Source organism: Pollicipes pollicipes, unplaced genomic scaffold (genome assembly GCF_011947565.3).
Source record: "Pollicipes pollicipes isolate AB1234 unplaced genomic scaffold, Ppol_2.1 Scaffold_6686;HRSCAF=7923_pilon_pilon_pilon, whole genome shotgun sequence".
Classification (NCBI taxonomy): domain Eukaryota; kingdom Metazoa; phylum Arthropoda; class Thecostraca; order Pollicipedomorpha; family Pollicipedidae; genus Pollicipes; species Pollicipes pollicipes.
Genome location: NW_023596921.1, coordinates 8292150 through 8320103, shown reverse-complemented (window position 1 = coordinate 8320103; position 27954 = coordinate 8292150). Strand labels below are relative to the sequence as shown.

The following is a 27954-nucleotide window of genomic DNA, read 5'->3' as shown; positions in this document are numbered from 1 at the left end:
GCCGCCGCCGCCGCCGCCGCCGCCACAGCCGCGACACCGCCAGGTCACCGTCGCCCGGCCGACCGCCTCCGAATGACGCGGACACGAGAGCGTCAGGTTCGAGCCCGCCAGCACTGTCTTCGTGTTGCCCCCGGCTGCAACGGAGCGAGGCACGCGTCAGCAGGGAGGGAATGGAGAGCAGGGCAGGTCAGACGGTGGAATCATGCCGGCAATACGCGGCAGCCGCGACCTCGGAGTGCAGCCGGGTCATGACGCATGCCTCGCGGCGGTCGGTAGGAGTGCCGTGCAGGAAGGCCAGATATTTTCGGGCTGACCACGCTGACAGACGCTGATCGATGTGGTTCGCACGGTGGCACGACTTCCTTCCCAACTTTCCGCTTCTGGCCAGCCAGGTAAATTGCTTGATAATAAAAATATCGATATTTTCCAGTCTGGCTCGAGGATAAAATCACTGCCATTCTCCGTCCATTGTTTCGTGACTTGGAGGCTGTTGATAGTATCGTGCTATCGAAGGTCTGATAATGACCGCTGATCAAACTGGCATGCTGTGTAGCGTTTAAGAGGCCGATGCCCAAGCAGGTGCGTACCTCATTTGCAGATAAACATTGTGATCGCAGTGAAAAACATTGTCAGGTCATTGCAACAGTGCTTTTTTTTTAGTAAACAGGAGGCAAAGAGATTTCGCTGTTTAAAGCGAGGCGCGGGCAAAGACGAAGCGAATCTTTGCTCCGAGCCGCTGGGTAAGTCTTGAGCTGCAGCTCCTTTAACGCATAAATGGTCAGAGCAAAACACAGTCTATGGTGCGGAACTGAAGCCGTCGCGACCGCCGAACGTCCGTGCGCTAGTCCAAAGAGGAAAACACGCATGCGAATGCGTGCTGCACACCAAATTGGAGCATGCACGACGCACTGTGCGTACTTACATATATACATATATACACTATCCAAAAATATGTTCGTAATTAACCAATCGATACAAACATTTTAAATGCATGTCTTCTAAGCCTTCCAGATCCTGACTGTTGATAGCTTCCTCCATGTTTCACAGCCTTTCCAACACATTCGAACAAAAAAGCTGGGACAAATACCAACCGACTTGTCTCCAAAGATGATGCTAGAAAACCGAAAAAAAACTGTTCATTGCGATGTGTTTCACGGAAGAATGTCGGAACAGATTCCATTGTTGCGGCCATTTATTTTCGTTTTCCTCACAGCGTGGCATGCCCTGAAGGAAATTGCCCTTTTGGACATGCAATTTAGAGCAATGCAGCTGACCCACGGGACCATCGCATTTTAATCTTGGTTACTTTCAGGTCGGGCTGATACTGAATGAGCTTGACTGCGCGTTTCGCACGAAACGTTTGATCATATCGTGGGACTTGAGTGTTCGAAGTGGGATTGCACTCCGTTCATCGTTGTTATATCCAGCACCCGCTCTCTCTACACCCATCTATCCGTCCCCCTGTACCCAGCTGTATCGAACGTTGGTTTTCTCCTCAACATTATGGGGACATGTCAACGCCACAATCCGCCAGAACATCGCCCCGGGGTCTCCGGAGCACCACGAACGCCTCGTAGTCCGACAGTACACCAGTTTTAATAAAGTGCGGAAGTTGCACAGGCTTTCCAGGAAACAGCTTGTATCCAAGCCAGGGCGGTGTCTGTGATGAGCACTGGTTGCGTTTTCTGTTGCGGGGCACCTTCAGTCCCCGACAAAGCATTATATATTAAAATTGCTCTCTCGGCCACTTCTCACAAGCACCGCTAGCGCTAACACACAAGCGATAACGCTAGTTGTTCCTTCAGCATCGGCCAGCCATCTCGAACGCTCGTCGGCACCCGCACGCGGCCGGCTGCGTCGGTCACAGCCTGCACGCTCTGCACCCCACGGCGGTTAACTAGCTAATGGCCGCGGCCAGTTCTCTGCAGCGCCACGCCGCCCGTCGCCGCACGCTCAGGCCGCGGCCGAGGCGTGTCTCACGCACGCGTGACACCGCCGTCAGCACCGGCGGCCGCGTCAGGCCCGGCCCGGGCGGCGGCCAGCTGGCCGGCCGGACGCGTCGCGTGACGCTGCGCGCGTAAATACACGCTAGGGGTAAGTGAAATGACTGGGGTGCTGATAGGGAGAAATTAGGCGTCCACACGACCGGCCGGGGAGGGTCCAGCGCTTAGGGCGTGCTTTGCCTAACAAGGCAGTCGTGACGGGCCTGGTTAGAGGGTGCGCTGCAGTGTGCACGCTGGGGTTTGGGTAAATGAACTCAAATTGCGAGTTATCACGAACTTAATATAGGCTCACCTTCGTTAGCAGTGAAGAAAGATGGATATCTATCACGGAAATGCATAGAATGCCTGGGCCATAGAGGGGACCATGTGACGGCACTACGGAAAAGTGCGGGGTGATGTACAGAAGCGTCAAACATCTTCAAACATCTTCATCTTCTCGCCTTCAGCACTATATTCGTGCGGTGATGTGAGGCCGGGGCCCAAATGACCGGAGCGGCGCGCGGGAGCGGAGTTCCCCCGTTCCGCGGGTGACGCAGCATGCAGCGGATGCCAACAGCGGCGCTTCGGAGCGGTGCCAGGGACGGCACGCCGACCCCTGACGCCCGCTTCACGCCGCCAGCATAGCCGGCATTCTGCGGCCGAGTGGGCCAGCTCGGCTGTCAGTGGCGTGATGTCACTGGGACGCGACCCCACACCGAGGCGGAGGGGAGCGAGCGCACACCTCCTCTTTTGGACAGCGCGGGCGCGCGGGGTAAACCGCGGTCACCGCCGCTCTTCCGTACCAACTAAAAGCACATTGAGCACTTATCTGTTTCAGCATGGGTTCTGGATGTTGCAACAGCAGCCATTGCAGAATTCGCATCGCGCCCACGACAGCATAACCTTCAAACGGCATAAACGGACCTTCAAACGGCACAGAAAGGTTGCTGAAGTCAGGTCATAGAAGAATTGCAGAAGGAGGCTGCGGTAATGATTTCGACCAGCTGACTCTCTGACCCGACCCCTAAATAGCCGCAGGGCGCGGCTGCCGGTAACGCCATGTGAGCCCGGCATTCTCCCGCCTCACATTCCCCTCAACCCCAGCACAATAGCCGCTCAACCTCGCTCAGACAAGAATGGCGCGGGAGAGTGATGTCCCGTCCCGCGGCATGTGAGAAGTGAAAAATGGGGCTTCGCTGATGCAGACCAGAAGCGGTTCGGTGTAGCAGGATGCCGGCTGGGGGCCGTACTTAATCCTGGGCCACTCTGCGAGAAATGCGGCGCCGCGGCCTGGCAGGCGGCCACGCCGGCCGGCCGCGTGTTGTGACAGAGCCGCCGCCTGACTCAAGCCTCAAAGACGGCCGGACGGGAGCAGAAGACTGGACGCGTCCCAAGATGTTCAGGCATTTGTAGTGCCAGCATAACGAGTGCCCGCCGGCCACGCTCCGGCGCTGCCCATCGCTGGCTTGGCCGGTGTCGGCAGCGGAGCTGAGCATCCCGATTCGGAGAAGCTGAATATTTTAACAAATATTCAGATTCCGCGAATATTGAAACACCGAAATTTGCGGGCAAATTTTCCGAACAGTAAAGAGCACGATGAAAACAAAACAGTGTAAGAAGGCATAGCGATAGCCACGGATCTCATGAGCAGGTTACCTTGAGGTCTCTATGATCGAGGGGACTCGACCGGGACGGGACTCGACCGGGACGGGACTCGACCGGGACGGGACTCGACCGGGACGGGACTCGACCGGGACGGGACTCGTCGGCCATCGACACCGGGTCCGTATGCCAGAGAATGAACTGAACCACAATGCTACAGCGAACTTTGATAAAAACCGCGATGGAAGCCGTTCATACACATTTCTGTGTTAAGACCAAAGACGTGTTATGCGAACAATTTCCTGAGATTCATGAGGACGACTGCCTAGCATTGACCTGTTTATCTGCTTATATGTAATATGACAGTTCACGTTCGGCATCTGAATATATGAACACAACACTGAAATATACCTACCCGAGCATTCGACTACCAACACCAAACCGAATACCTAGCTGTAGTCACGAGGGGCACTGCACGGTACGTGAGCTGACACCACGCGACGCCGTGTCCTGACCCCCTCCCACAACGAAATCCCCCCCTCCCCCCCCCCCCCCCCGCTGTCGTGTCCCTATCCATCGTGGGCCGCTCCCGCCCTCGCAGCTGCGCTGCGTACTACATGGGATGGCGCGGACTGCATCCCCAAAGTGCAGTGCATGACAAGAACAGCCGACTGCAAGTCCGCGCTAGAGGAAGTCCAGGCGGACGCAGACTGCACCGCCGCAGCCTGGCGGAGCCGGAGCCATGCGCCGATTGCAGCCCCGTAATGCAGCGGAAGTCCGGGCGGGCGCGGACTGCACCGCCGCGGCGTGGCGGAGCCGGGGCCGGGCGCCGACTGCATCTCCGGAATGTAGCGGAAGTCCAGGCGGGCGCAGACTGCACCGCCGCGGCCTGGCGGAGCCGGAGCCGGGCACCGACTGCAGCCCCGGAATGTAACGGAAGTCCAGGCGGGAGGGCCGTAAGCCCGGTCGTCAATCTGCACTGCCGTCACTACTCATTCAACCAAAACGGCATGCAAATCTGCAGCCAATCGGTCGAGTGCGGCGTCCTAGCCGGACCGACTCCGCAACATTTACCGTTTATGAACAGCCAAGCCAAGGTTTGGCTACCAGTAGGTACGTTTGCCCCTTCCTATTTCAGTAAAACGTTCGCCAGCTCAGTCGCGTTTCCATCCCATTTCCATTGCGATTCCCTTTACCGTTATCTCACATCCACCCCTTTCTTTCTCTTGGATGATGTAAGGCTGGCATCTGGCGTGCAAAAATAAATCACTATTGATTGGATATGGCGTGAGGACGACATATCCACCCGTTCGGCCCGTCTGGGTAATAACGAGGCGCTCGCGCAACGGCGGGCGGGGCCGTGCGGCATCCATGCAGAAAGGAGCGACCAGATGGAACAGAAGACGCAGACGAACAACAAGGGCAAGGGACGGCCGGCGCGCAGGAACACCGGTCTGCGCGGCAGTTGGTTGTCGTTCCGCTCCACAACGAAAATAGATTGGAAAAACTCCATCCTGTGGCTCGCCTCCCCATCGCGTCGGTAAGCCACAGGGCAGTTTTGTAGCGTGTACCGGCATCAATGAAATAATTCACAAATGGCTCCACAGGGAGCCGGGAGGCTCAGCAGCCAGTCATGTCCTTATCCGGGACGTCTTGCTGAGCGCTAATCCTGACGCTCTCAACCGAGGTCAGTGCCCGCTGTTACCAGCGGCCAGCGTGGCGTCGGGCCGAGACCGCGCTCCGACGCGGCACCGCCTCGTCGGAGCCGACGTACCTCGAGCGAAGCGCCGCGGCGGCGCGTCAACCGTCGCCGCCGCGAGTCTTCAGCTCGTGAGTCACCCTCATCGGCGACTTGTCGGCGCAGGGGGGCGCAATTGAGCCCTGCGTACCGGCCTGAGTCACAGTGCCGTGCGCCGCCTTGCGTGCTGTGGCCTGCTGAGTCAGCAGCGGGTGCCATGTGTGAAGCACCGCCGCGCTGCCGCCTGAGTCAGACGTCGCTGGCTGCAGCCGCAGATGCTGGCCGCACGCCCGTCGACGCTGATCGGTTTATCCGGCGGCGGCAGATGTTTGCCCCGATCGGCAACAGTTCGCCGCCGGCGACGCGCCCCTCCCTTCCTGCCCGCACGCCGCCCGGCGAGGCAGTTAGATAACGGGGCCCATCTCGTGCTGGCTTCAACTGACGCCACCGCCGAACTGACGTGTGTTTCATTCCGGGATGTTTGGAAACACAGTTTGCGAAGGTTGAGCGTGTTAGTGTCAGGCAGCCGGTTCAGTCGGCGCTGTTCTGTGCGGCTGCCAGCATTAGTCAGCCTCTCTGGAAGCACGGGTGCGGTGGGAGGACCGCCCACCCCACGCTGTAGGTACAGGCGGTCGACGCGATTCAGACATCACAGCAGCATGATGAGGGAGGCTTCCGGTCGCCGGGCCGGCCGGCCCCACCAGCGCCCCTCCCTCGCTATCGGCCCCCGTCGGTCGCTATCGGCCCCTATCGGTCGCTATCGGCCCCCGTCGGTCGCTATCGGCCGCCGTCGGCCGGCCCGGTGACAGCTGCCGGGGTGAATGATGAACGACCGGCCGGAGTCGCTGCTGACCGCGCCGCCCGCGGCAATCAATCGGCTCGTCCGGCGCCGGGAGGCGTCCTGGTGGAGAGGCGGCCGGCACGCCGCGAGCTGCCCACAAAGGACGCGGGCCGCAAACACGGCACGGCCTGAAAGGCAGCCGCCGGGGGGCGCCGCGCAATAACTCACCGGCCAGCGGGCAGAAACACGCCGTAAACGACAATATATCAGGGGTCTTGAGATCGGCTATTTCATCAGATAAGTGGATACGGAAGTCACATTTGGGCAACTGGCATGTGTATTGGTGTCATGACCATCAGCGCGCGCAGAACCGATCAAAAGTACGCGTCGCGTGCTTGTTAACGTCTACGCACAGAGGGCAAACTCGACATATACAAGATTTACGGCTGTCTCGGCGGCTTTATCCCATAACTAGCACTATTTGAAGCGTGTTTTCAGCTTAAACTGCCGTAACGAGATCAGCTGCACTGGACTAGGAGCCCTACCCCGAGAGATGGCTGTGCACCGCCGCTGGAGAGCTTCGAGCTGCGAGATGAGACGTGCGTGACTGATGACCGACACAGCATCGCTCTCACTGGCACCCGCTGTCGTGCCGGAATCTCCGGCCAGATAGGCTGCAAATCCCCGCCGGCAGCGGACGGCCGGGCGGCGCCGAGCCTGGCGGCTAGCTCTGAACTATCACGTCTCGCCAGTTCACCTGGAACTGCAGGCGGCGCCGGTCTGGTGACGCCGACTTCGAAGTCACAGATGGACTGGTGACGCGATAAATACATGCTCGCGATGTGGGTAGAAGGTTACCGCTACCGCAAAATGCGGTATTGTGGTCATAGCAATTACATGATAAAACAGATGGCTATCTCACCTGCTTAAATGCTACAAATGCATTGGTGTTACTGTTGATACATATCTTGCTATGCAAGCACCCGGATTCCCCAAATTACTTCTTGCCCCAACAAGGCGCGCGCCCTACCTGAAGACAACTCGGAAGGGGCTCGGTCGCGCAGCTCAACATCGTTAAAATACTCCAGCGCCCAGCGACAACCCCCACAGATCTGCAGCCACGGCACCGGGCCGCACCGCTCTAGTGCACACCACTCGGACCCGGCCCGTGTCCCCATCTTGGCGCGTGGCCGGCCACCGCGGCGACTGCATGTCGCACCAAGCGTAATGAGATTAACAAACGAGTTTCGCCAGCTTCATGAATCACCCGGCACCGGCTGCAGATCGGGGCCCGGCGCGGCGGCGCCGCCGCCGCCTGCTGTGTCGGCGGGCCGCGACCGCCGCTGCAGCAGCGGCGAGTCTCCCGCGCGCCGTTGTCACGCCAATAGTTTACGGTGTCGTGCATCACCTGGCGCGTGCTGCTCGGACGCGGGGTCGCGGCGGACGCCGTGTGCGCGCCCCCTGCGCGAGGTGCACGTGTCCTCACCGCACGGACTGCCGGGTCTCACGTGTGTGCTTGTTGCCGATGGTGCCGCCGGTGGTGCCTCTTGTGGCTGCGCCACTCGCTGAGGTGTAGACACGGCAGACGCGCTGGAATATTCGCCAATTGCGCATTTACACACAGTGGGACAATAATTGTGCGAAGGCGCTAAGTCTTCTGCCGGCTTCAATGCGTCTCCAAGCGCGGGGTTGGCACGGCCGTCAGGGTGACCACCTCACAAGCGTCGCTACCGCTGCGACCACTCAGCAACCCATACGCTGCGCCGTTCCGCCGGGTCCATCCCGCCTCGGCCGCGCGCCTGTCCCGGGGCTGCGGCCGAGCGGCGCCGTCCAGCCGCGGCTCGGGGCCGCCGCGGGCCCGTCTGGGAGGGCAGGTCGCCGGTGCCGTCTGGTCGGGCCGGCTGGCCGCGGCGCCAGACGGCCTGCGAGCCGAACGAGAGCCGGCCAGCTCCCCCCCCCCCCCCGGGCCCCCCCCCCAATCAATACCGGTCGCGTAAAACATCGACATCGAACCATTCGTTACGGCGACGCCTTGTGACAGCGCGCTGCCACCTCCTTCATCTAGGTCTGGCCGACAGATATTGGGAGGAAATGTCCCCACCCGGCCGTAAATGTCCCACACTGATAACTATCGACACGTCGGAAAATTGGTGGACATCTAAAGGCACGCCGCACTGTCGTCACTCGGAGATGTCTCCGCACATCATTCTGCGCCTGTGAAACACGCAGATTGTAGCCAGCGGTAAACAGCAAGGTCGCTTCTACGAAGGGAAATACGGCAGCTCCGCGGCTTGCGTGTCTGTAGAATTGGACCATTGTCGCTGCCGCGGCGCGAGAGGCCGGGAACGACGTGCAATGACAGCAGGCACGAAGCTTTTCAGTTCAGTCATCGAGGGAAAGAACCGTCAATGCCGAGTCTGGAGTATCTGTATCTGACGCATCCCGCGACGCACGTCCGTCTCATCTCCGCTCGTCACATCTGTCGCTGGCTGTGACAGGATAGTTTCCGTGGGGACACACAAGAAAACTTAAGCACGCATGTCTGCTGCCAGTGTGCAGCGCCACATTCAGTAGGACGGCACGGCTCATCACACGGGACATACGGCGGTTGCATAGCACTGGTCTGTCTGAAGCCGCATATGAGCGCCCACGACTTTCGCTGATTCGTCGAGAAAACAGCAGTTAGCGCCCCTCAGCGGTAGCACAGAATTGGCCATAAATTACTACAGGCCCACTCCGCGTCCGTCGCCGGACCAGAGAAGGATCTCATTTTGTTTTTAGCACTGCCGGCGGCAGCTCCGACAGGCAATTTGTGGATGAAATGTGTTCGGATTTATCCGCACCGACTGCTTTCATAGCCGACAGCGGATGCCCCCGCCCATTGTCTTGATATGTCTCATCGACCACCGACCAACCGTACAGTCGCTTTAGCGGCCAGTCGGGGCAGACGCCGCCGCCGGCGAGAAAAACCAGCGGCCCAGACCCATCGCCTGGGGCGCATCGCCATCCACGCTCTGCCCGCCTCGGGTCTCAATCAAATCCCGCACGTGCTTCACGAGATCCCCGTTTTCGGCACGTCCAACACCGCTGGGTGCTGAATGTGGGGCGCCCCGGGGTCGCTGGGCCTCACTAGCTGCGGTGCACCGCTCAACATCAACAAACAGTGCGTGCCCAGAGACAATCGGTAATTACGCCACCACTATCCGTCAGCGGTGCGCGTGCACTCGCGGTCGAGCGCCCATCACTAATGTGTTTTTCCAGGTGCGGGGAGGCGCGGGGCAAAAATGATGGGTCAAATGGTGCAGGCCAGACCAGGCGGCGCACGGCCACGTATCTCTCGCAGCACGTGAACGCAAGCGGCGTCTTCCGCAACATCACACGTGCACGTGATGAGTCAGCCTCTGCGGCTTACATATAACGCCCCTCTCCACCCGCAGCGGAAGAGCCTGTGTGACACGGCACGCTGGTCGCCGAACGCCCTTGGAAGACCCCCAGCGGAAGAGGCTGTGTGGTGCGGCATGTCGGTCACCGAGCGCCCGCGGAAACCCCATTCATCGACAAAGAGGCGGCCCGTCAGCGCGCAGCGCCGAGCCATGCCGGCCGGGTCGGGGCTGGCCGTGCACACACAAGGCCGGCGACGGCAAGCCGCGGCACAACACGTGCACGGCAGATGGGTCGCTCGAGGACAGGACCAGCGCCGACTTCAAAGGACGCCGGCCGGCGCATCACAAGACGGGCGGGCCGCTTCGGAGAGCTCGCTTCGGGGAGCTCGCGACATGCGCCAGCCGGAGACCGCGCGAACAGACCCTTCTTCTCTGTTCTGTCCTTGCACGTCTGCGCGACAAGCAGAGAGCTTCTCTGAAGAGTTTCTGAGGCCCTTACGCCGATCCAGCGTAAGGGGTTGTGTATCTCTTTAAAAAGAGTGAGGAGGTTTGAAGGGACGCTGACTCGGTAGTAAGATAATGCCAGGCGTGGCTGCAGTCCCGCGATGCCTTTGCAATCACTCACGATATTGTCCGGACAGGTGAACCACCGTTAAATCTGATTATTTCATTCTGTTTGGATAATGTTTGGAAAATAAGCGTGCAACTGAGTATTTTCCCTGTCATTTGTATGGTGGCAGCTGGAGAAACGAAAACAAATAATAAAAATGCATCTCATGAATAACATTTGGCTGCATTCATGTTGTTTCTTTAAGCCGGGATTACAAGCCGCAGAGTAAATACGCCGCCATCTGCGTCCATTCATTGTTATTTGCTCAGCCCGCAATGGGCCTGACCGGCCGGCGTGGGCTCGATTAGTCACACACCGGTGCGGGCCGACACGGGCACCAGCAGCACCGGCCTGCAACCAGCAGTACCCGGACAGCCGGCGGCAGCGGGGGCAGCACCGGCCTGCAACCAGCAGTACCCGGACAGCCGGCGGCAGCGGGGACAGCACCAGCCCGCAAGCAGCAGTACCCGGACAGCCGGCGGCAGCGGGGACAGCACCGTCCCACCACAGCCGTACCCGGTCAGCCAGCGGAAGGGGGTAGCACCGGCCGGCCACCAGCAGTACCCGGGCAGCCGGCGGCAGTGGGGAAAGCGCGAATTCGCACACTGGGAGCCGGGCCTCGGCAATTTACTTCTGACAGCACCACAGAGTGGATGTGTTCCGGGAACACGGGTGCGGTGTTCCCAATTTGTAAACGTCCTGCCGCACCTCGGCCTTGTCTCGGGGTTGGTACTCAGGACGCTGACGACCACAGCCTTGACGCAGCTGCCTGTCGGTCGGTGCGACACTCCATCGGAGCACCACTTCCTAAGGCTGGTGACGAGGCGACAAGGAAGTGTACGGCGGGTGCAGGCGCACTAGCCGGACCTGCTATCGACGAGCTGCGCGGACATGCCGGGGGGACGAACATAGCGCACCTCTTCCCGGCCTCTCCACAAATGCGAGAGCTTCACGGTGCGCGTACGTAGCGGGATTGCTTATACGTAGTCCGGGATTGTGCCGCTTCAAACACAGTGCGCTCCAGGACACCGGCCGCTAACTCCTGATGACACGCTCCCTGCATGCGACCGCGGCTCCAAGCGTGCGCCGAGGTTTAATCCGACATCACAGAGCCGCAAGGTTCAGATGGGTTCTGAGAGGAGTTCGTCATGAATAAAACGCGACGTGCCACTAACGCTGTCTTCCACTGGTCGTGCCTTGGCAGATTACTTGACAGGCTAATCAGAAGTGGCAGCCGTGAGCCCAGGCTGGTGATCCGACGCAAGTAAAATGCATGCCTTGTGTGTCCGCAAAAACGTAAATATCTTAGCGATCTTTTCGTATAATCAGAGCACCGACGACATTGTACAATTGAAGAGTCGTCGCCGTGATGTGCCCTTTGGGTTTGGTTAAAGACATATGAAGCCGCACATCCCAATATGCAGGCACTTCATTAAGTTACCGCACTGCTCGGCAACTAGCAAACAATGCCAACGTCGTGACAGCAGGCAGTGTTATCGTCAGCGCTCGCCCAGCGGCCCACTGCGTCAACAATCTCGCAATATTGCCGCAACAGTCGCCAAAGAGCAAGCTTCACCCACCCCGCAGGGCGCTCCGTAGGTTACATCCAGTTATTTGGTCTCCAGTTTCCAATGCGAGGTCATTGCCGGCCGGACGCTACGTCGGCCGCTGATTCTGAGGGCTTATTCATGGGGAAGGTGGGATTTTACACGCTTTTTCACCGGACTGGTCCTCATGGGAGGCGGGGTCGGCGCCCAGCTGTCCACCGACGAGACTGGAGCGTTATGAACGGCACCCAGTGGACGGCACGGGGCATGTCCGAGGTTTTTGCGCGCAGAACGCCGAGGGAAAACGGCTGCACTCCAATCACCGGAAGTTCAGCGGAAAATGCGGGAGTGCCCTGAGCGAGCGGAGATGAGAGCAGAATCAGGATCCAACCATGCCAACAACAAATCCCATGCACGATGTGCTATGACATAAATGCGTTCAAAATGGGTTACTCTCATCTTAAGCTCACATGGGCTATTGCCAATGTCATATCCATTTAAAGCGTGATAAAAGCTGCGTCTCTTGACACATCCATTAAAGTGGAGTGCAACAACAATGAATTGGCAAGGAGCATCGCAATCCATCGATTTATTGGAGGGGGAGCTTCAGCTGCGCATTGAGCGTTGCGTGATCGCCAGAAAGTCGCTCGCAGATGACTCACTGATCGTTACACCTATCAAAGATGTCGGCAATACCGGACTGACCGGGGTGTGAACGTAGGCTGAATGCGCGGGGACGGTAAGAAAGGCAGGACAGGTTAGAGAGAGGGGGTCTTTCTGTTTCTTTCTGCACTACTTCCTAGTTCCTTTATTACCGTTGGACTATATGCAACCAGGACAGTCAGCGATCGCTTTGATCTTCGCCTCGCCTCAACAACCGCAGGCTAGATGCGGCTAGATCATTCCACTCACGCAACGTGCCAAATGCACAGTGGCATGCACATCTCATACATGTCATATCAGCGAGTCTGGGCCGCAGTACTGGGTAGAACAGACCACCCGCGGCGGCGGCGGCAGCGCCGATTTGACGCACTTGGGTCCTGGTCCAAGGCAGCCATCCGCCCCCGGGCCGGACGCCCCCGCCCCACCCCTGGCCCGGGCAGCGCTCCAGAGTCGTCATCAGGGCGCGCCGACCTGAAGAGACGACTCCGCGCGACCGACCTGGCCCGGTAACAGGCCCAGCGGCGGGCCTCTGGCACGAGCCACGCGCTGTCCCGGATCGGGCGGCCGTCGTCGAAAATGCGGCCTGCAGATAACGTCATCGGCAGGCGATGACGGCATGTCGCCGCCGGCTGCCGGGCGGCGCTTCCGCCAGGTGGCAGTGCGGTCGGGCCGGCCCGCCGCCGCCCGCGCGCGCTAACCCAACGCAGCGGCGGCTCTCCGCCGGACGCTATTGTGGCGAGGGCGGCTCCCCTCAGATTGGCTCGATCCCCCGAGATTGGAAGACTGTTTGCACAGCTCCCGGCGGTCAGCTGATCTCCCGGGGCAGCCGTGCGGTACTCTCGGCACGGCCAGGTCATCCCAGCGCGGCAGATACCGGCCTGCGTCCGGGCACATCTAGAGCCAAGGATTCACCGCAATTCGGGATTCAAATCCTTTCTTGGGTGAGTTCAGTTTCGGCTCCGGACTCGCGGTGCGAATGCATTTTAATGTTTGCATCGAAGTCTGAAAACGCAAGGGTTGTGTAGTTCCCACTTTTAAACCGATTGCATTGGTTTCTGGCTGATTGCTCTCAACGCTGATATGTATGCAGCTGTGATCGATGCCCTGAAATCAAAAATCGGGCAGAGTAATCGAGCTAATGTGCAATTTTACGCGGACAAGCTGCTTCGTTCGCGGAGGCCCTCCGAAGATTGAGGAGGCCCTCTTTGTCGGAAACAGGCAACTGTATTTTTGACCACCCTCTCCACATCCTGCTAATAATCCACGGCGACAGCCCTGATGTTTGAGTCGCTGCAAAGGCTGTTTTACTTTCGTTTCCACGGTAATCCACCGAAACATGGTGGTGGATGAGTACCACCAGTAACATCAGCCATTTGGCCCGGCGAAGGCCAGTGCGGTGTAATAAAACAGGATAGGCAACTGACTCCGATGCAGCATTTAGACACATACGTGTTACATCTGGCTTAGATAAAGCAGGTTTTGAGCCTGGGAACATATTTTAAGGCATTTACTTACACATCTAACTGACAGCATTCGACAATCGACTGGGGTTCTTAGGATTCGAACCCTGATTTTCATGGTTCATATCCTCGTTTTTCAAGATTCGCGGATTCATAAGCTGCGAATCTATTCGAATCTCTTCGAATGCTGTGAATTCGAACCCTCAGCCAAGTCCGAGACCTTCGGGCAGGGGCATGATTTCTTGACAGGCATTGTCCGGCGTGGTTTGGCCATGCACCAGGAAACATGAAGCTTCCTGCTACATATTTATTGGGAACCAATGAAACGGCGACATGTTTGCCGAGAGCAACTGGCTGCCATAACGTGACTGCTTACGGTATAACAACAAACAAGTAAACACATATCCTAATCAAGATTGAACACGTTTGCTGTGAAACGAAGAAAAAAGTGAATCGAAATCGATGTGATAACCTAAATGTACCGTCATCCATCAATATCGAGGATATTTAAAACCACAAATGGATACAACATTCTTAGAGCTGCATCATGGAAACACAAAGTATACGCGGTCTCCATACCGCTGTGGGGGTGAGTTAAGCAACACTGCGGTAACATTTTTAAGTTTTGACACTTCCAGGCCTTAGAGGCTGCTCAACGATGGGCTACTAGTTATATGCATGAATTTAACTCTCCGATCTACCCCGGATTTCTAATACAGGCCCCGTGCGCAGCATTTGGGCTCAGTTCGCTTCAAGCCCGGGATGATTAGCCGATTTTGCCACGTTTCTCACTACTCTTTTATCTTCTCCGCTATTGCTGAGGCACTATGGCGGGAAATTGATTATCCCTTCCAGAACAGTCGCGTAAGATGAAAGGGCCGATATTAGGGCGAGACTGCGGACCCATTTATTTTCCGACACTGCACTGCTTAGTTAAATCTCGCACCCTGCAAACCCGCCAGTAAGAGCCTAAAATTACCCGGGCGGAGCAGCTTACGACGACAACTTCCGCCAACTGCTGCCAGACGACGGAATTCCTTCACCACCATTGTTGCGCCATGATCCATGGACCTTGTTGACTACCAATTACGATAACATCTCCCATCAGCCATTGTTGGTCGCTGGCGCCTTTCTGATGTCAGCGCTGACAAAGTGGTGCCGTGTTGAGAGTCGGGTAAATGAGTCGGGGTGGCGCGCGGACTCGGCGTGGGGTCTGACCCGGACACGCCGATACGATCCGGACGGTCTGCCGGGTCGGAGTCGACTGGCGGGCACGGACGGCGCGCCCCTCCGTGGCCATCGTCCAGCGGTTACGGGCCGGGCTATCGCCGCCGTATCTCCGCGAGATGGAGCGGCGGGGAGGGGCGGGGTGCGGCGGAAGGGGTGCCGGGCAGAGCGGCGCGACCCGACCGAGCCGCGATCCGGCGCACTGACAAGGTACAGCCTCTCGGGTCGACCGACTGCTCCCCGATCGGTCCACCAGTGCGACACCAATGGACCTCCTGATATGACTTGCCCTTCCGATACGGACCATTCCCCGACAGACCCATCCGCCACACGGCTCATCTCCCCACAGGGACCATCCATCCAGTACGGACTATCCTCCCGACACGGATTACAGTGCCGACACAGACCACCCTCCCGATACGGAACATCCTCCTGGCGCGATTCACTCCCCCCCCCCCCCCCCCCCCCCCCCTCCTCCCCTGAGGCGAACCACCCTCTCAACACGATAACTGCCCTCCTCCTCCCCAAAACAACCCTGCCCACAAGTGACCTACTGCTCCAATGCGAACAGCCTTCTGTTGGATTCCGCTTTAGTGGAATCTGTTCGGAATGAAAATCAAGTTGAATGGGGCTGAATTCAGATATCAAAATGATGGCTGAAAATCGGAGCTGAATCCGAGTTTTACTCCGGCTCGAATTGCATGACTAAACCTGATGTGGATCTGAATCAAGTGGGTTTTGTTAATGCAACAGTCGGTAAATATACAGGTTTGCAACATGCAATAAATATACGGGTATGCAACATGCAATAAATATGCATGTTTTACCATGCACCTACCTGGAGGAATGTGAACACATTCAATTGGCAAATCGCTGTTAAGCAATGCATATCTTGGTTTATGAACGAATACGCTTTCAAAGATAACTTGAAGAGGAAGACAATCCCATGGTAATAGGACAGGCGTGCCCGTTTATTATGTCATAATATTATTGGCGTTTTGGTACCTCCAACCTTCCAAGCTACTCACTGCTGTATGGGACCATCCATGCATTACATTGGGCGTAAAGAAGAGGGGTTTTAATGGCGCGTAACCAAATTGTGGCAGGAGGGACCGGCAGCGTAACGCTGCTCCCAGGTGGGGTTGCAACTCATACCAAAAGTATTGATTCATATCTTAAATTTTTAATGCCGGATGCCACTTGCTTCCTCTAACAACAAGCAACATGCACGTCATTGTCTCGCACCTCTACCTCAACCAGTTGCCAACTGGACATTACATTTTGGAGCGTGACGCTTAGCAAAGCGCAGCCAGAGTGGAGACGGTTTTCCCGAGGCATAAGAGTGAACCCTCTTATGCTCTTATAAGAGTGAACCCTCTTAAGCGGGCAAAATGCGTAACGTTTCTTATAAAGCGCCTCATTTCCAGCAACTGGGCACGCTTTACCAATTCCCATGTAGTGTTTGATATCATCCTGTATTAGGGTGGTAACTTAAGCTATGCAGTGCCAAGTCGGCCATGCAAAGGTCTCACAGATTGCGGATCTTTCCATGAATCAGATAATTCCCAAGCGACTGACGTCTGATTCTGTCACAAACTATATCAAACAATTCCGAGTTCGATTCAGTCGGACGACCAATGAAGCCCAATCCGAATCTGACTCCGGCCGGCACGGAATCGACTCGGCTGGAGTCAGGCACTCCGGACGTGACCTCGTGTTCTGGCGGGGGCGAGACGGGGCCGGACAGACCGTCGAGCTCGTTCAGTCGCGTCCCGCCGCCGGCCGCCGGTCCGCTGACACTGCTCTTAGCCCGAGGCGCTTGACCCCTGGCCGCGCCGGTCGGCCGGTCCGTCTGATATGACGCCCCCAGCGTCAGTGTCCGGTCGGTGGACGCCAGCAGCGGTAATCTAGGGTTTGTCATTAGAGACGGAACGGCGCGACCCGCTCAGGTAATTGTCTTGCAAAGCATGGCAATCAGGGCTCGACTTCAGCCCTGGGTTGCTTTAACGAGCTCTGGCGCAGCATATGTGCGTTTGTTAAGAGTGACGGGGCGAGGCGGCTAGACTCATTGCGACAGTGGTGCAGTGAGCGTCGTGAAAAGGTGGACAAATCTGCGGACAGAACTTATACCTGATCTGAGTTTAACTTACTGACGCTATATTTGCGTAAGCGGCGGATCGACAAGCACTAGCACACTGCCTCGAATCAGTTCGTGAAGCACGTAAAAGCACGTAAACTAGTTGTTTCGTTCACAAACTAGCTATCTCGGTTTATCGGCTAGCTCATTCTTTATACGATCTGCTGCACCGATCCCTATCTATAGCATCTGCTGTAAAACCCACATTAAATCTGGCTGAACGCCGATACGCCTGCTCTGACGTGCTGTAAAAACTACAACGAGCACAAAAACGTCCGGTTTGTTCTATAATTCCCGCGCCGGCAGACGTGTCCCTTTTCAGAGTCCGATTTATCGGTCATGAGCGTCACCCGCTGACCTCTGACCTGACCCGGGTCTTCGTGCGGCTGTGACCCCGTCTTCAGCGCTCGACTCGGAGGTACCGATCACCAGAGGGTAACGAGACGAGCAGTGTGTTCGCGTCAGGTGCTGGCTTCATGCTACCAACCTCCATCCCGTTCGCAGCAGCGTGGCAGAATGCGTCGCATCTCAGGGGCCTGCGCGCTGGTGATCGACTTCTCCGGGTTTCTGAAAGTTCGGCTAGCCAAATGCTAGACCTACAACGCGGACGCTGTCGGCCTTCAAGGGATACCGTCCAATCTCCGACGCATGCCGCTCGGTCAACGAACACGTAGAAGTTAACGACCGAAAACGCATCTGACGCCGACCCGGCCCAGCCCGATTATGAAGGAAGCCGAGCATGGCGGCCTACTAAATCGTGTTTGGAGTTGAACGTCGGACACCTCTCCGCATACCTGGTAATCGATCCGCTCATATATCACCCGTGTCATTGGATACAACGGCACCGTTTATCATGCTAATGAATGTTATGACTGATCCGAATCCGAGACGCGGTCAATGCGTCGGTTTGTTAATTCTCTGAAACAGTCATGTCTGGCGGACCCCAGTTCAGCGCGAGGCAGCTTGTGAACGTCGACAGATCGTACGTCTGATGCCTGCAAATATACCGATGCTCGCGCCGTGTTAATTAAGTGCAGAAAAAAATAGGCCGAAGGCATGCCGTGGGAACTCCCATTTCACGTTTCAGTGGAGTCTAAAAACTTTGGCCCTGCATCCGAGCTGGTATCTTTGCGTGCGGGGACGGTGCGTTCAGGTGTGGTTGTTGTCATGCAAAGGAAGTAATCAACTCCCGTATTGCGTGTATTATATCAGCGTGTATTTGCGGACAGCACGCATGGATTCTCTTAACAATGCTCACATTGCTGGTCTGAAAGGTCGCAGTTCAACCAACAATCTTGATACTTAATCGGTTTTACGCTGATCAAGCGTGCAACTGCCCCAACGCAAAGAAAGCATCGCCCACCAATTGTTACCTGCATTAACGGTCCCAATGCTCACAACACGAACGTCTTCCAGACACGCAAGAGAACAACGCCACACAATATTCTCACGCAATTACCGTGCCTCTCGCAGCGCCGTCGTGGCCGGGCGCCTTGCGGGATGCAGCAGCCGGGCCTGGCGGCGCCGGCCGCTCCTCTACGCGCGCACCCCGCTGGCAGTTGGCGGTCGGGCCGCTTAGCAGGCTAAACACCGGCCCTCAGCCGCGCTGTCCGTCTTCCCACGCGTGCCGTGGCCGCCGGGCCGTGCCGCGGCGGCCGGCCGGGGCCCATACTGCGCCGGCGCGCGCGTGACCGGCCGGGCCGGCGCCCCGCTTTCCCACGGCGGCCGGCGGCGGCGCCGGCCCGGCAAAAACGTACCGGGGTGACCCCGGGTCAGGGGGCGGGGCCCGCAGCGGCGCACCGTCTGCACACCCGCTAATGGCCGACTGATAGCGGCGCCCCCCGGCCGGCCGAACGGCGCGGCGCAGGCCGCCTCGGCGGACGCGGCTCCACCGCCTGCGCGGTGACGGCGAGCCAGAACCAACAGAACCGTGGCGGAACCACGTCGGCGTGTCCAGCTGGCGGCGAGTGCGCGGCGTCAACTCCGCGCCAAGCTCCGCAAGCCGCTGCCAGGATATGGCAGGCCGAGGCGGCCCCGTCGGGGACTGCTGTCCGGCCGTTACAGCCATGTCGAGTTTGTGCTCGCCATTTCCCATAGCGAGAGGCCGTCGGGACGGAGGCAGGCATCAGGTACCGCCGTAAAGGAACATCAGGCGGGCGAGGCTTGCGGGTGGCCGGCTGCAGCCTCGCAGTGTGCCTCTGGAATGCTCTCCTGGCGCAGAAGTACGATGGGGGGAGGGGGAGGGAAGGGTCGCTGTTGCCAGGGTCGTCCCCCTCGGCCGTGCAGTCGGCTGATCCCTGGGACCCGATGACCTCGCTCATACGCGCCGAAGTCGCGCTCAGGTGTCGACCAGTCGTGTCGCGCCCCCATCTGCCAGGTAGAGGTTCGGGGTCGGGGTTTTGGGCGACGATGATAGGGTCGGAGTCACGCCCGGGTACTGCAGCGGCGGGCTTTGGCCCCACCGCTCGCCGATAGGCGAAGTCAACCAGCCGCAAAACAGCCCTCCTCCCCATGAATATTGCATCTGCGACCACCTGCCGATTTACACGGGCTGATGGGCCACAGCCGTCCCGAGTTTGCCGTCGCACTTTGTCGGCGTGCGCTGTGTTGCCGTGCAGCCAGCCATCTGCCGCGACCAGCCAACGTTTTATCAGCTGGCCGTTTTTACTGGCGGCCGCGTTGCGTCCGCCGGCGCTATTAAAGCGCCGCGGGCTTTGTTTGCTCGTGGCTGTGTTAGATCTTCATTAGTGGGCGGGCCGGTCGCTCGGCGGTGCAGTCGGCTACCGGCGCGGCTGCGGCGGCGGCCGCTAGTGCGGCGCCCACAAAAACCGGCCGCACGCCGCACGCCAGCCGCAGCGGCTCGAGCCACATCGCCGCAGCGGCCCGAGTCGCCCCGCCGTAGCGGCTAAAGCCACACCGCCGCAGTGGACCGCGTCGCACCGCCGCAGCGGCCCGAGCCGCCCAGCCGCAACGGCCCGAGTCATCAGCCGCAGCAGCCCGAGCCGCCCGCCGCAGCGGCCCGAGTCGCCTAGCCGCCGAGTCACGGTTCCGCGCGAGCGAGCTACGCTCACGCCCCTTGGATTATTTGCAGGATGCCTGAATGTGTTCAGCACAAACAGCTTCAATTTGTTGCCCGTGTTGTTGGGTTTACATTCAGCTTCTTGAAGCACGAGCCACCGCAGGTTTTCAGGAAAAAATCGGAGGTGCCCCCCCCCTCCCCCCGACCAACGATGTCTTCGCGCTGAATGCTGAAAAAGGCCATCGTTACCACGGTGAAAGATCTGAGAGGCAGAGCTCATCCGCCATGGTTCTGTGACAACAGGAGCCGCGATCTCATCACCACGGCGGCGCCGCCAGCCCGGGCGCATCCTAGCCGTCCCCCCCCGGCGGTCACTCACGAGCCTCCCGCAGACAGGAGCTTTCCAGGCGACCTTCGAGCGTGACCACAAAACTCCGCCGTCGCACCCGGGCTGAAGGTCGCGGGAGCCCCTAGGGGGCCGCCTGTTTACACGGAGGTACACGGGCCAGCACGCGTCAGGTAAACGCGGCACGTGTGGGCCCGGTCGACGCGTCGAGGCAGCGGTGCGGGCCAGCTCGCACTAACCGCCTGCGGCGTGTTTGGTGTGGGGTCGCTGTTTGCGGCCGGAAAACAAACAACCAAAGCGCTACATACAAATAAACCGCCGAGCTCGGCATCTATTACACCAAGCAAACAAACAGGGCCGCGCCACCGCGTTCGGACAATATGGCAACATTAGCCACGTCGCCCCGTGTCGCGGCCAATGTTCGAACACCGCCGACACGGGCCTGTCCGCCGGCGGCGCACGTGCTTGGCGGGCCGGGCTGGCCGGGTGACCCGTGGCGGCTCCGCTGGACGGCTAATCCGCTTAGGCTGGGACGGTGTCGTGCGCCGGCCGCAGCCAGGGTCACGCGCGCGACAGGTGCTGAACCGCTCTCCGGCTGTTTTGTGGAAAACTGCGCTCCGGCGTAATGGTGTCATGACCACTTTCATGCACTGTCGGGAGCTCGGGGCGTCAGGGCACACAGTGCATTCTGGAAGCACAGTGAGCTTCCAAAATGCATTGAGCTTCATCAGATTGGTGTCATGGCATTTATAACCTCTGCACCACTGTATCACGATGCAGGGAGCATGAATGGACCTGCGTGTACCCAAAGGCACAGCATAATCATTGGGAGCGAGCGGCTGAGCAGGCCCCCTCCCCTCCAACCCGTACACCAGCACATAAATGTTCATATTTTTTTCTTGTCTCATCCTTTCTTTTCTCTTTACGCACGATGCTAAATTTCACGGTTTTTTAGTAAGAGGAGCCCACGTCCATCCCACCTCCACCCCAGACTACCGTCTGGTGTGGATGGATAGTGCTTCCATGGCTGACTAAATGCGATGCAAAGCCCTTTATTGCCAATCCAGACGCATTGTACATGTCATTGTTTCAACCACAGGAGAGGATGCAACTGCTTCGATGCCGCTGAAGCGCATTGCTTCCAAAGTCGCCGATGCGTGGTATGTCACCCAATCCAATACTTTGTTCATAATTTACTTCCTGTGTACCCAGTAACTCAGCCAGGACAGCTTCTGCCAGCCGACGACGGCGGAGACGCGCGGTGCTGGCGGCCGGCCCGTCGGCGCCGACAATACCTCGGAGACGGGAGGTTCCGCACGCTGGCGGCGCGCAGACGGCGCCGACGGAGGCGCGAGGGACGGCCAGCCACCAGCGGAGGAGGAGTCGGAGCGGGGAGATCCGTCGGTCATCAGCATTCATAAGCAGTTCTTCCTGCGGCCAGCACCAGCTCCGGCCAAATCGGGCGGCACACGACGCGATGGCGAGACAGACCCAGACCCCCAGAGCCAGACCCAGCTGACCATTCGGCGGGGACGGCAGGTCAGCGTCAGATCGCAGTCCGGCTGCTCGCTTTGGGATATCACAACAAATGAGGCCCGTTGCACTGCGCACGGCACCAAGCTAAATAAACGCATTTTCAATTTTAGGAGTGTTATAGCTCAAACACACATCGTCCAGCAGAACACCGGGCGATCGCAGCATTCAACATGAACAACATTGTAGTACAGTGTTCCTACGTACAGCCGATGTTACTGGACAAAGCAGCGTGGAGTATATCATTTGCTAGTTGGAAGCATCCCAGCTAAAACGGTCAGAAAAGAATATCGGCGCCCTGCGCTGGATGCGTCTGTTGAGCCATGCCTCGTCTGACCTATTCTTCAGTCCTGATCTATGGCTATATTCGTTACATTTTCACAACCTTGAGCGGAAAATGTGGCGGACATGGTCCTGCCTACCCCTAAATTCGCGAACATTTCCGATTCAAGCGGGCCGCATGCTGATCTTATACGGAAATGACGCGGAGCTGCTATACCTAGGATTCGCCACGAAGTAATCTCCCTTGTAGCAGAAATATTTTGATGACCACTTTCGCGTGATTTATGGATGGATCCCATTCATGACCTATGGCTGCAAGCTTCATGTCCAGTTTGATTATGCACGAAGCTAACAAGCTCATGCTTGACAAGGTTTCTTTTTCGTTTGAGAACCTATTTACCCGAGCGGAGGACCTGAGGTTATGCTAAATAGGCTTGATTCCCAACTTGCATCCGTCACATTACCCGGACTTATGGACTCCGATTTTGCCTGGAAACTGCCGATGGCAACTATTCGGGTGAGGATGTTGTGACGTAAGGTTTGGTAGTAGGCGGACAGTAAGACATGCGAAAAGCGCCGTGCGTTTTCGTCCTCCCTCCATTTCGCCCCTTCTTCTCGGCGTGCGCTCGAAGTTGACTCCAGGTAGCAGCTAAACTGCAGCTGGTTTCGGAGTAAACAGGCGTCTGATCGTAGTAAATGTAATTGTTTTCATGCACACTGCTGTGCCAATCCTTCTCAGCGCGCCCAGATGACTAGGCAGAGTAACAAGTCACGATCGTCAAGTAATCTTGTCGCTCACTACACTTACCGTCATGGTATCATCCCCATCTCACAGCGTTGGGTTCCTGCCACACATCGCTGAATAGGAACCCGAGGACACTCAACCCGGAAGTACCGCGAAGAGCACCACTGTGTGCCTTGCTCATTTTTTCACTTTTGTCAAATCGAGTCATCTGCGAGTCGCCGACAAAAATGAAGTCAAACTTGGGGCGGAAACGCGCGTGTCTCAGAAATGATCGCGTGTAAAGGTGCTAGCAAACGCATCACGATTTGGACATTGTGGGAAAAGGCCTGACTTGCGCACACCCAGGCTGGTGTAAGCCGAAGCGCACAATAAGCCGCGCTCAGTTCTCCTGACCTTCTCAATGGAGGTATGCCCTCTTCAAAAACACAACGAAAACAAATCATACCGGACGAGGCAACTAAAGAATGCAAAAGACAGATAGGAATATCAACTGATGGAAAAACCTAGGCATATTATTCGACACCATAACTTGTTTTGGCATTTGAGTGAAGACAAAACCATCCAAAAATATTATTTGCTGTTGGATGAGCCGTTTCTGGGACGGCAGTATGCAAAGCCTGGCTCAGCAGCCGCCGTACGATCAGCTCGGGCCCACTGGAGAGCCCAACGTATTGACACGCCGCGCGAAGCCGTGTCGTCACAAGCTGTCAGATGGTGCCAGGCGGCAGGCACACGTCAGCCAGGCCCTTACTTTCGGGATTTAGCCCACCGGCGCGCAGCTGGCTGGGATTATGCCAGGTACAACCGGAACTCACTGCAACCAAACGAACTCCGCACGCAGTGATCCAGACAAGGCCTCAACTAAGCGCTGACCAGGTGCGCTCGTCACGCGCGCCACGCGCACGGCGCGACGCACAGTAGGAGGTTTGGCGATCACGGCGCGCTCAAACATGCCCGACAGCACGAAGTGGTGATGAGATTCCGACACGTCTCGGTAAGATGGTTCAGAATGAGGCCGTCCGCGTCGAACAGGCGCGAGGTCGCGGGACACCAATTTCAGCCTCTCCCTTTCGCTAGTGCGATGTCAAAGGCGGCTAAAGCCTTTAAGCAGCGCCATCGATTCGGCGCCTAGGAATGGCATCGTTGTATCCCAGGAATTAGCATCAGTTCTTTATTGGCTGCAAAGCTCAATCGATGACGCCGTTCGACAGTCGTTCATAGGGCCTAGCGACTGCAGGTGACAAAGCAGAAGAGAAATGTGGCCCATATGTATAGGAAGAGGCGCGGGAGCGTGGGAGGGGAAGGGGGAAAGAAATGTGGCCCATATGTATGAGAAGGGGCGCGGGAACTTGGGAGGGGAAGGGGGGGAGAAATGTGGCCCATATGTATGGGAAGGAATGCGGGAACTTGGGAGAGGAAGGGGGGAGAAATGTGGCCCATATGTATGGGAAGGAATGCGGGAACTTGGGAGAGGAAGGGGGAAGAAATGTGGCCCATATGTATGGGAAGGAATGCGGGAACGTGGGAGGGGGAGGGGGAGAGAAATGTGGCCCATATGTATAGGAAGGGGCACCGGAACTTGAAAGAGGGAGGAGAAATTCGTGAAGCTGAGCTCCCTGCCGACTTACTGACAGCTTCACATTGGCTCTACGGACGTTGGCTACGAAGAAGTTACCAAAAGTGGCTCTCCGTCCCTCTCCAATTCTGGAAAACCTCTGGTGCCCTTCCAGATGGGTGCGTTCAAAGCATGTTGACGACATCCATAACACGTACTTGCACTGCGAGACTGCTGCCTGGAAGACAAAGTGATATCTTTTTCCAACTGGAAAGAAGTGTCGAAGTGTCGAATATCTGTCTTGCTCAAACTCCAGCTCAGCATTCGACCCTGACGTTTCCTGGTATCGACCGCCGCTTTGTGATCCAGACGGTATTACAGCGGCAGACGCGCGGCGCTGGTCAGATCTAATGCACGCTAGTCAGATGGGGCAGTCACCGATCTGGAGACCGGCCCACAGCCTCATGCGACTTTATCTGAGGCACGCTCGTCAGATGGGGCAGCCACCGATCTGGGGACCGGCCCACAGTCTCATGCGACTTCATCTGAGGCATGCTCGTCATATGAGGCAGTCACCGATCTGGGGACCGGCCCACGGCCTCATGCGACTTCATCTGAGGCGTGCTCGTCATATGAGGCAGTCACCGATCTGGGGACCGGCCCACAGCCTCATGCGACTTCATCTGAGGCATGCTCGTCAGATGGGGCAGCCACCGATCTGGAGACCGGCCCACAGCCTCAGGCGACTTCATCCATTCCATCCATCGAAAACTTGCGGTCTTTACTTTTAAAGTTATGACTGGCATGTTTTTGGAGCATAAGCTTTGTCGTGTAATATTCATGTCGTGTATGTTTTTTTGTTGTTGTAAAAGGTGCAATGTCGCGCAGAACTGAAGACTGTTTAAGTATTTGCTGCACAAGTAATGACGAGTATGAGTTTTGTCGTGCAGCACTCATCTCGTGCGTGAGTTTCAGCTGTAGAAGCAATGTCGCATATAAGTAAATATTGTACAAGCTTTCGCAGTGGGTGTCGTAACGTATGTAAGTTTCTGAAGCACAAGTTATGTCGCGTAGCATTCATGTTGTATATAAGCATTTGCAGTAGGCGTCATGTTGCATATAAGTAAAGTCTGCATAAATGTTTGCAGTATAAGTAATGTTGCGCATAAATGATGGCGTAGCACTCCTGTCAGAATAATTTTTGCAGCAGCACTAACGTCGTGAGACTATTGAAATCGACCGGGTGGGGGGGGGGGGGCACAGTTTTACTGCAAAACGGCCGACAGAAATCTTCCGCGAACTGTTTTCCACGAGCGCAGCCATGGTCAGATCACCCCGAAGTGCGGCATGCGAAACATGACATTTCCTGCAAAATAAATTAGTTGATCTGCGTTGGAGATTTTACGTCGCGGGACGGTTATGGGCGGCATCGTAAATACACGCAGTGCCAAGCCAAACATACGTGTCCATCCGACTCAAGCCGCATGTTGCGTCGGACCTGAAGAGACAGCGTGCAACTCATATTTAATTTTGACTGAAATATGTGTGATACATATGGTGTTTAGCTGGTTTAAGCAGTGGGATCAAGCGTTGGAGCAGACGCGCACGCTGTGCACCCCTGCCAGCGTGTCGTCTCATGGCTATGCGAGCTGATTTATAATGGGGTCCGTGGGTCTTTTTTGGCAACTCCATGGCGAACAGTAACGTTCGAAATGATGGTCGGGGGTTTTATCAAACTGGGGATACCCGTGGATTCAAGTGCTCGTGAGTACATACTGTGCTTTAAGCACATAAGTAGCAATTTGTGGTAAGATGGTATCAACAGCCACGAGTTTAAACAGAGTCAGCCGAGCTTTACTTTATTTTAGGGAACGTAGAGAACTTTTAGGGAAGACGACATTCACATCATGAATATCGAGACGAGTGAACCATTACTCACGACGCAAGAGCATGTGCGCGTTAAATTACGCATTAAATTTTGATGATAGCGTGGTTTATGTCAGTACAGTGAATAAATGCATATGAATCAAGATAAACTACATGCATAGCTGCCGAACCGCAATAAACTAACCGCGACAACTTGTAGCGCACAAAGCTTAATGCACACTAGCGGATGGCTGTCTCTTGATCACATCATTGACACCAGTGATCAATTATATGCCCTCAATGGACAAATCATTGAACTTTAACGTTGCAGACTTCTGACAATCCTTAATCGTGCTGCGGCACAGTGCTCAGCGTTTTGTGACGGCTCCACTACGTCAGCACGCAGAAGCCCCCCAGCCTCCTGTATGTGGCGCGCCCGGTGCCTATCTTCAGTTGTTCTACGTGATAACTTAAATTCATGCATCATACATGATGTGGTCTACCACAAGTAAATCTGAGGCTCTGCTTCAAATGAATTGAGTAATTCCGATTTCGTTCCGAGTCCACCGCCTTTTCAATTTCTCTTTGCATGTTAACTGCACTAGATTTGTCCATTCCTTTGCAGATATTCGTTTTACGCCAAATTCTGGCACAAATTAGCGAACTGCTCACGGTCTTATTTCATGCACTGTGACTACCGCTATATATGTGATGCATGAAGCCAAGCGGGGTAGCTGCTCCCGGTCCCGGTTTTTAAAGAAAGACCAGCCAGACGTACATGCCCGTGACTACGACATATCCTCCTCTCCTGCAATGCTAGTCCTTTCATTGCCGGAAAGCATTCACATGTAACCTAATTCACTGCTCTATCATTACCGATTTGCCATTCTACCGTTGGAACGCGTCGAGTGATAAAAAGCATCGATGTTTTTTTAGGCCAGCAAGTCAACACATGTGTTCGTAAACACGGTTCCGCACTGACAGATGACCTCTTCAGACCACTGACCTGAGCAGAGGACTCCGCAGAGGGCCGCCGCCGACAGCGCAACGGCGACGGTCTTCAGCATCGTGAATTGCGAGCGCAGAGTGCGTCGGATATAGACACGAACGGCAAGTCTCAGCCCCGCCCGCTGCCACGCACGGCCACGCAGCTCACATCACCCGCAGCCGAGCGGCTGTTCTGGAGGTCCACGCCGGAGCCAGAGGTCCACGCGTGAGCCGCGCGCGCGAGCTGCCGCCGCGCCTCCTCCCGCACCCACCCCTGCGACCCACCGAGCCGGACTGCCGACCGCGCGCCGCCGCGCCGCCGCCCGCCACGCGCCGGGCCCCTGGCGGCCGCTCGCCGAACTACAGAGACTCTCACGCCGGCCCGCTGGCGGAGGAGGTGGTCTCTGGAGGCGGCGCGGCATCTCCGGACGCGAGCAGACCAGTCAGAGGTGCACAATGGACCCGATTAAAGCCCGCCATTACCTGCCCAG

General features: G+C 57.0%; 1 protein-coding gene across 1 annotated transcript; it reads right to left on the bottom strand.

Annotated features, from left to right (window-relative positions):
• Window positions 1-27736, bottom strand: LOC119108684 (uncharacterized; the record flags this gene model as incomplete). The annotated part of the gene is given in 2 exon segments (XM_037232312.1): window positions 1-134; window positions 27483-27736. Coding segments are annotated over 2 exon segments (195 nt in total), but the record flags the coding sequence as incomplete, so codon positions are not given.
• Between the last annotated feature and the right edge of the window lie 218 nt (window positions 27737-27954).